General features: G+C 46.2%; 2 protein-coding genes and 1 long non-coding RNA gene across 52 annotated transcripts in view; 1 reads left to right on the plus strand and 2 right to left on the minus strand.

Annotated features, from left to right (window-relative positions):
• The window catches only part of OBSCN (obscurin, cytoskeletal calmodulin and titin-interacting RhoGEF), a 265894-nt gene extending 259588 nt beyond the window's left edge, over nt 1-6306 (plus strand). For all 50 annotated transcript variants that reach the window (XM_083703814.1, XM_083703862.1, XM_083703817.1 and 47 more), the window contains 2 exons: nt 2318-2467; nt 4849-6306. In XM_083703814.1, coding sequence (XP_083559940.1) covers nt 2318-2467; nt 4849-5023 — 325 coding nt within the window. In that variant the 3' untranslated portion in view covers nt 5024-6306. The remainder of the gene's footprint in view (nt 1-2317; nt 2468-4848) is intronic.
• LOC310827914 lies at nt 2911-3946 on the minus strand. Its single transcript, XR_014556555.1, has 2 exons — nt 3713-3946; nt 2911-3649 (listed from the first exon to the last, which is right to left on the minus strand). It is a non-coding gene; the product is annotated as an uncharacterized lncRNA (long non-coding RNA).
• A 1869-nt stretch (nt 6307-8175) lies between the features above and the next one.
• LOC310827785 (5-beta-cholestane-3-alpha,7-alpha-diol 12-alpha-hydroxylase-like) lies at nt 8176-11626 on the minus strand. The gene has a single exon (XM_083704231.1). It carries the CDS (start codon nt 11574-11576, stop codon nt 10044-10046), a length of 1533 nt encoding a protein of 510 aa, XP_083560357.1. The 5' UTR covers nt 11577-11626; the 3' UTR covers nt 8176-10043.
• Nucleotides 11627-13582: the final 1956 nt, after the last annotated feature.

Genomic DNA, 13582 nt, shown 5'->3' on the forward strand with positions numbered 1-13582 from the left:
CAGGATACTGTTACTTCACACAATAATAGGTAAAGGTAAAGGACCCCTCACCAATAAAGCGAGATGAGCGCCGCAACCCCAGAGTCGTTTGCGACTGGACCTAATGGTCAGGGGTCCCTTTACCTTTACCTTACACTTATAAATTAGGGAAGGCATGTCCATCAGTCCTACGTCTCTCAGCTACTCCTAGATGTGCACCTGAAGAGGCATTTGCTGCAACTGAGAGCTGCCGCCCCCAACCTTGTCTTATGTATCTCCCCCATCCAAGGTGCATGCAAGCAAGCAAAGAGTACGCCTCTGTGTAAGCTCCTGCTGCTCCTGCTTCAGTCCTCTTCTGGTCCTGGGAGACAGTGGAGCAGGAGAGGTGGGGGCAGGAAGAGGAGGTGTGGAAGCCATTGACTCTACACCGGCTTAACCTATCTCCCCCTCCTCCTGCACCTGTTCTTCACTCTCCAATCCTGCATGTTCTCCTGCCTCTGCTTAGCTGTCAACTTTTCCCTTTTCTTGCTGGGAATCCTATTCACAATAAGGGAGTTTCCCTTTAAAAAAGGGGAAATAATAATAATATTTATATTTATATCCCACCCTCCCCAGCTGAAGCCGGGCTCTGAGCGGCCAACAACATTAAAATGATACAACATTCTAAAATCATTTTATTATAAAATCTATTCAGATCAGAGTAATGGCAACCATTGGGCTAGAGTTCTGAGAGGATTGCCAAAGGAAGGGGTCAGGCTGTGCCCTGGCCAAAGGCCTGGCAGAAAAGCTCTGTCTTGCAGGCCCTGCGGAAAGATGTCAAGTCCTGCAGGGCCCTAGTCTCTTGTGACAGAGCGTTCCACCAGATTGGGGCCACAGCCGAAAAAGCCCTGGCTCTGCTTGAGGCCAGCCTAACCTCCCTGTGGCCCGGGATCTCCAAGATGTTATTGTTTGGAGACCGTAAGGTCCTTCGTGGGACATACCAGGAGAGGCGGTCCCGTAGGTACGAGGGTCCTAGGCCATATAGTGCTTTAAAGGTTAAAACCAGCACCTTAAACCTGATCCTGTACTCCACCGGGAGCCAGTGCAGTTGACAGCTATGTGCCTCTGCCTCTCATCTCCTGGCTGCTACAGCTTTCCATAGCTCATGTATCTCCAAGCCCCCTTCTCTCTGTGCCCAATCATCAGAATCGCGTCACCACTCCTGCCAGTCCCTGACAATACCTGAGGTGGGGCAGATGTGCTTATCTAAACCCAATTAGCCACAAGCCCTTAGAAATCTTGCTCTTCATAGCTCCCTAGGGAGACTGGAAGGCCTCTTCTGTGAAATGGGAGTGAGAATCAGATGCTTGTGAAAAGTTGGGTGGAGATGAATAACATGATAACAGAGCTTGCGGTGGTGGCTCCTTTTCTCACCTGCCGTAGAAGCGTCATCTAGAGTAGCTGTAGGCAACTGCAAGTTTGTGGGCCAAACTGAAGATCAGCAAACAACCAAAGAAATCGGCTGGGGTAGAGGCAAGCTGCCTGGTGGGCATCTGCCAGGCAGTCAGGAGCCGTCCAAAGAAGAGAGAAATGGAGAGATAAAGAACAGAAATGGGTAGAAGAGGTACAGGAGTAAGTGAAAGGACCCCAAGTGTGTGGCAGGAGACAAAGGGGCAGTGGGATAGAGGAGGGAGAGGTGAAAGGAGCCCATAAGGCAAGTCAGAAGGAGGCAAGAGCTGGACGGGAAGCAGAGAAAGGGCATGGAGTTTTAAGGCTGCACTGAGTCAGAAGGAAAAAAGGGAAGAGAGGGAAAGAGATGGAATGGAGAAAGAGAGAGAATGCTGCCACTCCTTGGAATAGGAGGCAGGCTAGTCAAGCCCTGGTTGAGACTGGAGCTAGAAGAGAAGGCAAGTGAGGGGAGGCTGTGGGTTGGCCATGAGAGCATGATGGAGTGTGGGATGGCTATGATACAAGCCCAGGCAGAGTGACAACTCCACTTCCTGGTGGTGGTGCTGGTGGTGGGAGAGAACCAATAGAGGAGGAGGAATGGGAAGCCTTGGAGAAGCCCTTAAAGACTAAGTGGTGAGTGGGCCTGTGGCTACTTCCACTTTTCCAGGCACCCTGTGTGGAACTGGACCAAGGAGGAGATCTCTCCCAGAAGAACTTACTTGACGATGGCAGGGGTCATCTGGACTGAGCACAAGTCTAGTAAATAAAGCATCGATGAAAGATATTTAAATCAGTATCTGTGTGATTCCCTGGATTAGTGTTGGAGACTGTGAGGTGTTTTTCTGTGCTGCTTTGCTTCTGCCCAAGGGCAAAAAGAACCATTTCTAATACTCTTCTCCTCTGTCCTCAGGCTGAGCGCTGAGTACCCGATCAGCTCTGAGGCTGCCTGTGACTTTGGGAGGCTTGTGAAGAGAGAGAAAATCAAGTTCAACAAATGCTATGCGGGCCTTTCAGGAGGAGCCGTTTCGTTCCTACAAAGCACACTGTCCTCTAATCCATGGTGCGAAGGTCGCTCTTTATCTAAGGCAGACTTTCTCAAGAATTAGTTAATTATTATATAGTGTGTGTGTGTGTGTGTGTGTGTCCCTCCACTGTATCTCACACAAAAAGAGAGTCTTGTTCAAGTGATTTCAGTTTAACTAATGAACCCCCCAAAAGCAGTTGTGCTAGGAGATCAGTGTGGTGTAGTGGTTAAGAGCGGTAGTCTCGTAATCTGGTGAACCGGGTTCGCATCTCCACTCCTCCCCATGCAGCTGCTGGGTCACACTTCTCTGAAGTCTCTCAGCCCCACTCACCTCACAGAGTGTTTGTTGTGGGGGAGGAAGGGAAAGGAGAATGTTAGCCGCTTTGAGACTCCTGAAGGGGAGTGAAAGGCGGGATATCAAATCCAAACTCCTCTTCTTCTTCTTCTTCTTCTTCAGTAATAAAGAGGCAAGACACAGGTTATGGGGTAAACTAGGCCTAGTTTATTAACCAATAGCTTAAGCGCTTGAGAACATTGGAGCTTGAATCAAGGGTCATCTAGTCCAACTTCCTGCAATGAAAGAATTCTGCCCACAGCCATCCCTGGGGGAGCTTGAACCACCAGCCTTCTGGTTAACAGCCTGAAACACTGATCCACTGTGCCACAGCAGCCACTTAGTAATTTATAAAACTTCCAAACTGTGTAATGGAAATTAGACAGTGTGTGAGTCTACCCTGTGGGAAGTCAAGCTAGCCTTATTCCCAGAACCTTTCCCCCTGCCACACCCTTAAGGCGAGGAGAGAGGTGTTTGTGATTCACGCCCCCGTCAAGCCACATAACTCAAAGTGATGGTTAACTTCAAAAGCCCCATGAGTTACCAAGCTCTGCATTCATCTCTAGAATCACAGTTCAACAGAAAAAGCCTCTGTGTTCTCACCATTTGTGCCCACCTCTTTCCTGCGCAACACCTGCTAAGTGACCAAAAGTCAATAAAAGCAATCAACCTTCTTATTCAGCGCCCACCACTCTAAGGTTGTCATGCAGTATAGAGCAGGCAAAGAAAATCTCCTTCTGCCATCCCATCACAGAAGAAGACAAAAATTCCTAGTCAATCCCAGCTGGTATCACCCAGCCAATATCACCATGAATACAGGGGAGGAAGGACTGGGCGCATTGTGGAAAAGGAAGAGAAGGAGAAGGCAGGAAAACCTTTTAGATCTTCCACCCTCTCCTCTGTGCTGGTAATTGCCAGTATGCCCCATTTTCCTCCACTTTGCAAACACACTCCCACCTGGGCTCCTTTTAGAGCCAGGTGGAAGAGAACAATATTGGTGTGTGGTTGGAATACAGGGGTACCTCGCACCGCCGGAGCACAATTTCTGTTCTCATCCTGAAACAAAGTTCTTAACCCAAGGTACTATTTCTGGGTTAGCGGAGTCTGTAACCTGAAGCGTCTGTAACCTGAAGCATCCGTAACCCGAGGTACCACTGTATTGTGAGACTAGGCTACAATGGACCACTAGCAAAAACCTAGTGTCCCAAAAGAATGGTGGTAGGCACTGGCCTGTTCTCCAGCTACTTGGCTCTGCTGAATTCTGCAGGTAGCTAAGAGCCGACGTCACTTGTCTGTAGCACATCACTAGTTGGGTGCACTGCACTTACAGGCCAGCACGCTTCCAATACATCACAACATCCTTCTGTCCATCCCACTCAACCGGCAGTAGTTCTTTAATGCCTCAGGCAAGAGTCTGCCCCTCCCCAAGATCTACCTGAAATGCTTTTAAACGGAGAAGTGAGAGATTTGACTTCTCTTTCCCCACCCCCTTTCGACTATGTACTTCTGCTGAGCTGAGGCCGCTCCCCAAGCATGGTGGAATAATCGCTCTGCTACTAAGCAAGAGTTCGATCTCCGGCATGGAATGTGTTGGCCTAGTGTGGGGCACCAAGGAGAGCTTGGCTGTCTGGCTGGTGTACTGACCACCTAGTGCACCAGCAGCCACCCTGTCAGGCCTGTTGGATGTGGTGGCAGGCTGGGCCTTGGAGTTCCCTAACCTATTGGTTTTGGGGGACTTCAATGTCCATGCTGATGCCACCTCCTCCTCACAGGCTCTGGACCTGGTGTCTTCCATGGTGACATGAGTTTGTTTTGGGTCCCACACACCAAGCAGGCCACACGCTGGATTTGATTTTTGGTGCGGGTAGAGATGTGATCATGTCCTCACTTGTGGAAGTGCCATGGTCTGATCACAACGTTCTGAAAGCAAGGACTGACTATCGACGCCCACCCCACTTGGGTGGTGAGCCTATTTGGGCTCACATGACTACGAGCAGGTGAGAAACTAGCAAAATTAGTTCCCTCCACTTGGAGATAGCAAAACAACTGATCCTAGGACTTGTCATTCTTTTTCTATACTTAGGAGACGGCCAACAGCATCTGAATGCCTTCAATCTCCATGGCTGCAGGAAACAGGTTTGGATGAGAGGCAACAAGCAACAGTTACTTTCTCCACCACTAAACTGAGGAACTTTCTAGCTGATCGAGAAAGAAAAAGGGCTCTACTCTGTTCCAAGTATGGCGTGATGACCGTGTAGTGAAATACTTTCAGAGAGAATCACTCTCAGGCTTCCATCTCCACATGATCCTACTCACACCTAGGAATGTTTTATTATAATTTCTGGCTTCTGGACTGAAAAGGAATGGTCACAAGTAGGTGTGAGTCAAAGGATTGCTGCTCACCTGCATATTTATGTATCCACAGTAATCATAATCTGTATTTTCATGAATGGATACCAAGTCGCGGGTCATGCATATCTCTCATTTATCCTACAATATTGTTTATCTGAAGATGTCATTATGGAGTGGAACAATTGTGGTGGGAAGCAATAATAATGGGTTAGATGAAACATTATGGAAAATTTCCTGTCTCTCCAGAACAGTTCAGTGTTGGAATCGATGACTAACTTCTGGAATCTCCTTCTTTGGTGATTGTGTACTTGTCAGGTTTGGATGCTCCAATCTGAAAATGTAAGAAAGGTCTTGAAAAATGGTAACTCATGGGTTCCTAGGAACCCAATTTTATAAACTCTCTGAGCTACGCAGAACACTGGTACTCAGCAGCTAAAAAAGAGAGATAATGTCGCAAAACATACAATTGATTTGTCAACAGGAGTCTGTAAAATACGAGCAATCTGTGATCCTTCGATGCAACCAAGAACGTCCTTTGGGGCTTGGAGTAATGTTGGCCAGAATGACTGCCTAGCTAAGAAACTTGTTTTGACAGTTCAGGAAATGGATTTCTTACTGAATGTTATTATAATCTAAACTGTAATCAAATCCCCCTCCCATTTTGCTGTGGAAGCCTGACTTCATACTGTGCTGCTTCAAACTTCATTCAAAACCTGCTGTTTTCAACTGATTGGGTTGTCAGTCTTTATGGCCTTTATAGTACTTTGTATAGCTCTCTAGGTGGCGCTGTGGGTTAAACCACAGAAGCCTAGGACTTGCCGATCAGAAGGTCGGTGGTTCGAATCCCCGCGACGGGGTGACCTCCCGTTGCTCAGTCCCTGCTCCTGCTAACCTAGCAATTCGAAAGCACATCAAAAGTGCAAGTAGATAAATAGGTACCGCTCCGGCGGAAAGGTAAACAGTGTTTCCGTGCACTGCTCTGGTTCACCAGAAGCAGTTTAGTCATGCTGGCCACATGATCCGGAAGCTGTACGCTGGCTCCCTCGGCCAGTAAAGCGAGATGAGCGCCACAACCCCGGAGTCGGACACGACTGGACCTAATGGTCAGGGGTCCCTATAGCTCTCTGTTACAAGCTACCTGTGCTACATTTCAGAGAAACACCATTTCAGTAAAGCAGACCTTTCCAAACATTTAATGTTGTTGACAGTTTTTAGATAAGCATCATTTCACAACAAAGTTTTACTAGCAAACTGGAGGTTTAACTAACCCTTTTCCAGCCCTAGGAGGAGTGCTGGAAGTCTTCATGCTACACACCTACACACTGCAGCTGACACACTAACATGTTGCAACACACAGTTTGGAAAGCTCTGCAGTAATGGAACCATTAGCTTGTTCTCTGTGGTTAATTAACTTCAGGTTTGGTGAGGGTGTAGTTAGTCCCTGAATGATAACCTAGCAGAACAAATATGGTGATCGTGACCAGATTTGTGAGAGAAATGTGCTAGCCTGCAGGAATAATGGAACCTATCACTGAAACACAGGTGTTAATCTGCTGTGGATACAATATAATAAGATATGTTAATGCAGATCACCTTGTACTTTTCTAGGGATGCCCAGCAGGTCCGCAGAAGTAATTCTAGCACCCTATTGGCTATGAATCATTGCTTGATGATCCCATTAATTATAAGCAGCTGGAGAGTCAAAGATGTCACATATGTGCATCATTTTCGCATGCAAAGAGTTTTGTCCATATATGAGAATATTTCATAGTCTTATCTGAGAGTGTATTTGCGGTCTTTTACTGTAGCACAAGTAGTGGGCTGCATGCAGCCTTGCAGTCCAGGATGACTTCCAAGCAAAGACATAAGTTTCTGTTATCTGGCTAAGTTATTCCTTGTTTGGCACAATTGTAATCTCAGTTGCCACCAATATATTCCCTCTTTTGCTGTGCTAGCTAGACTTGATGTGGTATTTCTTCTGGAACAACCAAATTTATGTGCTGCCTTGGAAACCTGTTGTTTTCAGCCCGTTTGATTGGCAATCTATATGCCTTATATTGTTGAAATTTTTGAATATGCCACTGGAACAAAGAAGCTGAATTATTTCTGACCTTTTGATTCCGCACGCACATTCAAGAGGCCAAACCTAACTGTCCAGGGGGTCCTTTACCCAGTGGCGTAGCGTGGGTTGTCAGCACCCAGGGCAAGGCAAGTAATTTGCGCCCCCTAAGCCGTGGATTTGTGCCCCCTAACCCTAACCCCCAGATGTTGCGCCCGGTGCGGCCGGCACCCCCTGCACCCCCCCACGCTACGCCACTGCTTTTACCTTTACCAAGGCTGTAAAAATGTAACTGGTTGTGAACCAGACTGATTCTTAACCATTGTGAGCTGTTAAGTACTAGCAGAAATCCATGGTCTCGGGTGAAAGAACTAGGCCTTAAGATAACAAACGAAGAACTTTTCTTGAGCAAGCCACTTTGCCTTAATGTCTTTAGAGGAACTTTAATCAAGCCAACAAGAACAGACCACTGAGCTTTAAATTCTGAAGTGTTAGTGCAGAGAGTCTGAATGTTGAGAATACACGAAGAAAATTATTTCTGCTGTCATAAGTTTTCTTCTGTAAAATAACCTACATGCAAGGTGAGCTGACCTAAGAGTTCACAGGGAGGAAAGGTCTTGGCTTGTGAGCTGGCTCCTTTTTTGAAGTTGTCATGGCTTTAATCGGTTTGAAGTTTTAGTTGATCTGTGGAGGTAAACATCATTTGAGGAGGAAGGTATTTTAATGTAGCGTTTGTACTTTTACTCTACTAGCAGCATCTGGACTAACAGCATATTTTCTTATGTATATGATGTGAATGAAGTGACTTACCTTTTTTTCCTATTTGCATGTATTTTGAGCACAACTAAAGATATTTATGAATATTGAGCTGTTTTGTTAAATAAATTATTTTAATAAAGATTTTATGCCAGAGTTGTTGGTGCTGAATATGAGAGATTGAAAAGGTTTCTTAAGATGAAAATTAATGCACACAGTTGAAATAACCAGTTAGCAAATCACTTTGCACGACACAGCTCCTTTTATTACATGTCTAAGCAACCTGCCCAACACCGTTGCTTTAACTTTATTGTTTCCTCATATTCCATTCATTTCCCGTAAGTATTTCTTTTCAGTTTTAAAGGTTTTACATTTGTGTAGAAACAAAGGTACAGACAAACAAAATAACAGCAATCAAAATTACAAAACATAGGTGGTATTTTCCCTACAAGTTGAGAGCAGATGATGGGAAAATAAAAGCAGTTAAAAGCATGCATTCTTAATTACGCTTAAGCCTTTACACCTAAGAGTACTCATGACATCAATAGATATTCAAGATACTCAAGATATCGGAGACAGAATCACAGCTTGTCCCAGGGACATTGCCTTGCACAACAATAAATAAAAGAGATAAAGTTGACTGCAGGTGCAAAGATGAATGTTGACACATACCTGGAACTCTTGCACCTTGCAAATAACGAGGCAAAGTCCTGTACATGTTATGAAAGGTACCTAGTGTACAAAATAGCTTGTGCCCTTATTTGGTGCAGGCCCATTCCGCTTGCTAATGTCAACTGCAGAGTGAAACTACTGGAAAATGAGCTGCTTGGGATGACAGCAGTTTCCTCTATATTCCTGTCTTAGGGCTCATCCAGACTTCCTTTTGTGCCGCGTTTCTAGGCTCAGTTCTGCACTCTAAAGCATCGTGTCTGAGCATTTCTCTCTCTCTTCCCCCCCCCCATGCTTTCCCCACAAAAACCTGTTCTTTGCTGTTGAACTGGAGCAAAGGGCAATTCAATTCAGTTCAAGCCTTTCTGAGGGAAAAGGCTGACATTGCATAGTACCATTAAATGGGAAGAAGAACAGTTTAGGACCTAAACGTTTGTGTGGCGGGAGGGAGGGAGCAGTAAAGGTTTGTGGGTTTTTTACTTGTATGCTTGGTCTTTTAGATGAAATCTCCTGTAAGTGTGCTTACTAGGCAGGATGTGTGTTGTGTGCTGGGCAGGAAAAAGTGTCCCGGTGAAGCTTTTGAATTCTAAAGTTAGGACATTCCATGGGGTTCATAGTGCACAGAGCAAGGGAGGAACACAGTGCCTAGTTCTACACACACACTTGGGGTTAGAGATTGGGGTTAGAGACAGAGGGCTTATCCACACTTTGTCTTGTCCTGCTGCTTCCCCTGGGGAAAGCCACTCTTTAGTGCTCAATTGGAGCAAACGGCAATTGGGTTTTCTGCAGATTGATGTTTGTTCTGATTTACAGCCAAGGAGTGGGTTTTCCCTGGGAAATAAGTGGAAAAATGGGGAAACAATTCAGACCCATGCTTTCTAGGCATGGGACAAATGGAATTGTGTACAAGTCCAAAGACAATGAGATACACCTGGCTTGCCAAAGACCACCTAGTGAGTTCATAGCTGAGATGAGATTCTAACTGGGGTCCTCAGCTTTCAGCGCTAAGGATTAAAAGTCCTTAGCCGGAAGAAGAAGTTGCAGATGAAAGTATCTTAGTGTGAGAATGATCAAGCAGCCCACCGCCACCCAATACTACTTTTCTGCTAACCCTTAACTCCACTGAAGGCCTGAGCTTGGTGCCTTTGATAGAATAATGTTAGCACAGAATATTAGCTTACATGCTATCAGTTCTACCACCTTTAAAAAGTTATAAGGCCCACAGTCTCCACTTCATTCCATAACAATGGGAAAATAAAACTGTAGGATAAAATGACTTGTTAAATGATAATGGCTTCTACCAAACATTCTGTGCAAGCGCTACGTTCTCCCCCGAGCTTTTAGCCACATCCAGAAACATACATTTGATCTCTTTTAAAACTTATTTTGGCCTGAAGATTCACAGGCACGTGATACCAGGTTCCTTCCTCTGCCTCCTACCTTCAGTGACGAAGTCGATACCTGAACTGAACATCGTGTGTGGGCTGCATCACACCAAACCCATAGCGGTTCTTGATTACGGGAGGGATTTCCTCCTCCACGTTAACCAGCTGCATATCAAAGTATGTCAGCATCAGGAAGGCAAAGAGTTTCACCTCATTGGTAGCAAAGTATCGCCCAGGGCACATGGAAGTCCCTGCCCCCCATGGCATGGTGAAATATTTCACCTTTTCCCCATTCTTATAGAATTCTTTTTTTCTGCCGTCTAGGCTGAGGAACCGGTCATATTTGAAAACATGGGGATCTGGGTGGATTTCTGGATCCATATGTGCTGCCACAAAGGGGAAAAGGGCAACTCTGTCTCCTTTACGCAGGAGATATTTTCTCCCATCGTTCATCTTGAGTTCTAGATCCACTAACACAGCCCTGATCAGCATAGGGGCTGCTGCCAGTCTCAGAGTCTCTTGCACAGCACTGTCCAAGATGGGAGTCTTGTCTAGCATCTCCTTGGTGACATTAAGCACTGGACCCCCTGCCCTCACTTCCTGGCCAGATTCTCCCACCACTCTGTCCACCTCTTTCCTCACCTCATCCATCGCCTTGGGATTTTTCATCAGGTAGGCAAGAAGCCAGAAGGAAGCTGGTCCAGTATTCCCTTGAGCTGCCCATAGGAGCAGAAACAGAAATCTATCCCTCATGTATTCAGGCATTCCAGACTCAGCCAGTTGCTCTTGCTGGTCAGTTATCCAACCACTGATGTTGCTCCTCTCATATACATCCTTCACAGACATGAGTTTCCAGAACAGTCTCTTCAGAGACTCAGCCTCTTTTCTCTCTCCATGAGACAGTGTGGAGGAAGCAAAACCTGGGAAGAGCTTATCATATTTGCGAAACTCTACAAACACATCTTCAGAGCGGGTTACGTCACACCTCTCAGCATCTTCTTTGTTCTTTTCGCCTTTGCTGGTTGTATTTCCAAACAGGGCTAGGTATCCAGCCCTAAAGACCATGTTGTAGCTGAAGTGGAACAACCCATCCTGTTTCCAGGACTTCTCCCCTCCAGCTGAACTCAGGCTATGGCCCATCACTCTGTGCAAGCTGTCCACCATGGCCTGGGTCATCACCACGAGCCCATTGCCCTTGAGGTGCTTCACGCTGGCGGTCTCTATTATCTTATGAGTGCTCATTTCTGGTTGAAAACCAAACACTTGGACCACAAGTTGTGATGCATATGCGTTGAAATCCAGCTTGCTTCTTGCTTCTTTCACAATAGCTCCATAGGAAAGGGGGTCCATCACAAAAGTGAAATAGTATCCTCCAAGCAGTACCGTGAAGATATCCCCATGCTTCTTCTGCATCCTTTGCAAGAAGGCCACGCCGTCCTTTCGGTAGCGCAGTGCATGTCCTAGCCATGGAATGAGGCCTTTATCTAAAGGGGGCTCTTGGGCTCCCCTCTGGCGGAACGCCCCCACCAGATAGAGCCCCCCCAATATGCAGGCCAGGACGGCACATAGGACCATCACCCAGAAAGCCATCTCTCGGAGGTCTGTGACACAAAAGCACAAGCACAAGCTCTTGCAGAAAAAGCAAGTGGTTATAACAAGTTGCTTCACATATCATTAATCTAGGTGGAGCCAGTAAGCAGAGCAAGCAAAGGTTAACCCTTGCTAAGGTTAATTTATTTGCACTAAAATAATATCTGAACTAGAGCTTGTAAGAGACGGAAGTGTTTTTAATTCCAGTTGTGGTTTATGTTTTTTGAATGTAGATTGAAAGTATACAGCTTTTAAATATTTCTTTGTTTTTAATCAATAGAAATGCACATTTAACTCTGTAATAGATGGATCTGACTTTGGAACAAAAGGGGGAGCAACAAGGGGAGGAGGGAAATGTGGATGACTTTGCAGGATGGAATCAAACATAAGGTAAGAAGTTCACGGCAAAGGGAGATCTGGAAGTGACTGGTGGTGCTGTAAATAAAGGAGGGGGAAGCTAAGTTACCATATTTTTCGCTCTATAAGACACACTTTTCCCCTTCTGAAAAGAAAGGGGAAATGTGTGTGCATCTTATGGAGCGAATGAAGGCAGGGGTCTCTGCTCAGCGCTCTGCACGCTCTTTAAAGGGAGCGTGGCCCTTGAGGGAGGCTTCATCCCGCTGCCTGGGAGAGGCTTCGCGTGACTATCCCAGAAGCCAGAACAGCAAGAGGCTATCCCAGAAGCCAGATCCCTCTTGCTGTTCTGGCTTCTGGGATTCAGAATATTTTTTTTCTTGTTTTCCTCCTCCAAAAACTAGGTGCGTCTTATGGTCTGGTGCATCTTATAGAGCAAAAAAACGGTACTTAATTTGAAGGTCCTGAAGCTATATATACACAGAAACAGCCATCCTTGGGAACTCGCATTTTTCCAAAGTTTGCAATGCAGGTTTTCTGGCGGCTAATGTGTAGAAAAAAATGTGTACACTGGGGTAGTGTGCATAAAAATGCATATATTCACAAAAGTAACATACAAAAATGTGGTATGGTAGGGTGTCAGACTAGGATGTGGGAAACCCAGGTTCTAGTCTCCATTCAACAATGTGACATGGAGGAGAGATAACTACATATGTATGCCACTATGAGCTCCTGGGAGGAGAGGTGGCATCTAAATGTAAGAATGAGGGAGGGAGGGAGGGAGGGAGGGAGGGAGGGAGGGAGGGAGGGAGTGATACCAGGAGGAAAGTACTAGGGCAGGGGTAAGCAACCTAAGGCCCAGGGGCCGGATGGGGCCCAATAGTCTTCTCAATCCGGCCTGCGAATGGTCCAGGAATCAGTGTGTTTTCACATGAGTAGAATGTGTCCTTTTATTTTAAATGCATTTCTGGGTTATTTGTTGGGCCTGCCTGGTGTTTTTACACGAGCAGAATGTGAGCTTTTATTTAAAATGCATCTCTGGGTTATTTCTGGGGCATAGGAATTTGTTCATTCCCCCCCCAAAAAAATAATAATAGTCCAGCCTACCACATTGTCTGAGGGACAGTGGACTGACCCATGGCCGAAAAAGGTTGCTGACCCCTGTACTAGGGGGAATTTCTGCCATCAATTCCACCATGAATAAAATGGTTGTGCGCTGGTGCGCTGGTTCAGGGAAATGTAATAGGTAGCAACAGAAGGGTTGAAGCACTAATAGTTACCTGTTTGGTGTGGGGGTGGGAACAGGGACACATGAGCTTAAGTAAGCACTATACCTCTAAACCAAGGGACGTGGGTGGCGCTGTGGGTTAAACCACAGAGCCTAGGACTTGCCGATCAGAAGGTCAGCGGTTCAAATCCCCGCGACGGGGTGAGCTCCCGTTGCTCGGTCCCTGCTCCTGGCAACCTAGCAGTTCGAAAGCACGTCAAAGTGCAAGTAGATAAATAGGTACCACTCTGGCGGGAAGGTAAATGGCATTTCTGTGCACTGCTCTGGTTCGCCAGAAGCGGCTTAGTCATGCTGGCCACATGACCCAGAAGCTGTATGCTGGCTCCCTTGGCCAATAAAGCGAGATGAGCGCAGCAACCCCAGA

The sequence above is a fragment of the Podarcis gaigeae genome, assembly GCF_964106915.1.
Source record: "Podarcis gaigeae genome assembly, chromosome: 12".
In the NCBI taxonomy this organism is placed as follows: Eukaryota; Metazoa; Chordata; class Lepidosauria; order Squamata; family Lacertidae; genus Podarcis; species Podarcis gaigeae.

Bases quoted from the DNA above. Each gene is read 5' to 3' on its own strand.
- LOC310827785 (XM_083704231.1), bottom strand. From the start codon at position 11,576: ATGGCTTTCTGGGTGATGGTCCTATGTGCCGTCCTGGCCTGCATATTG.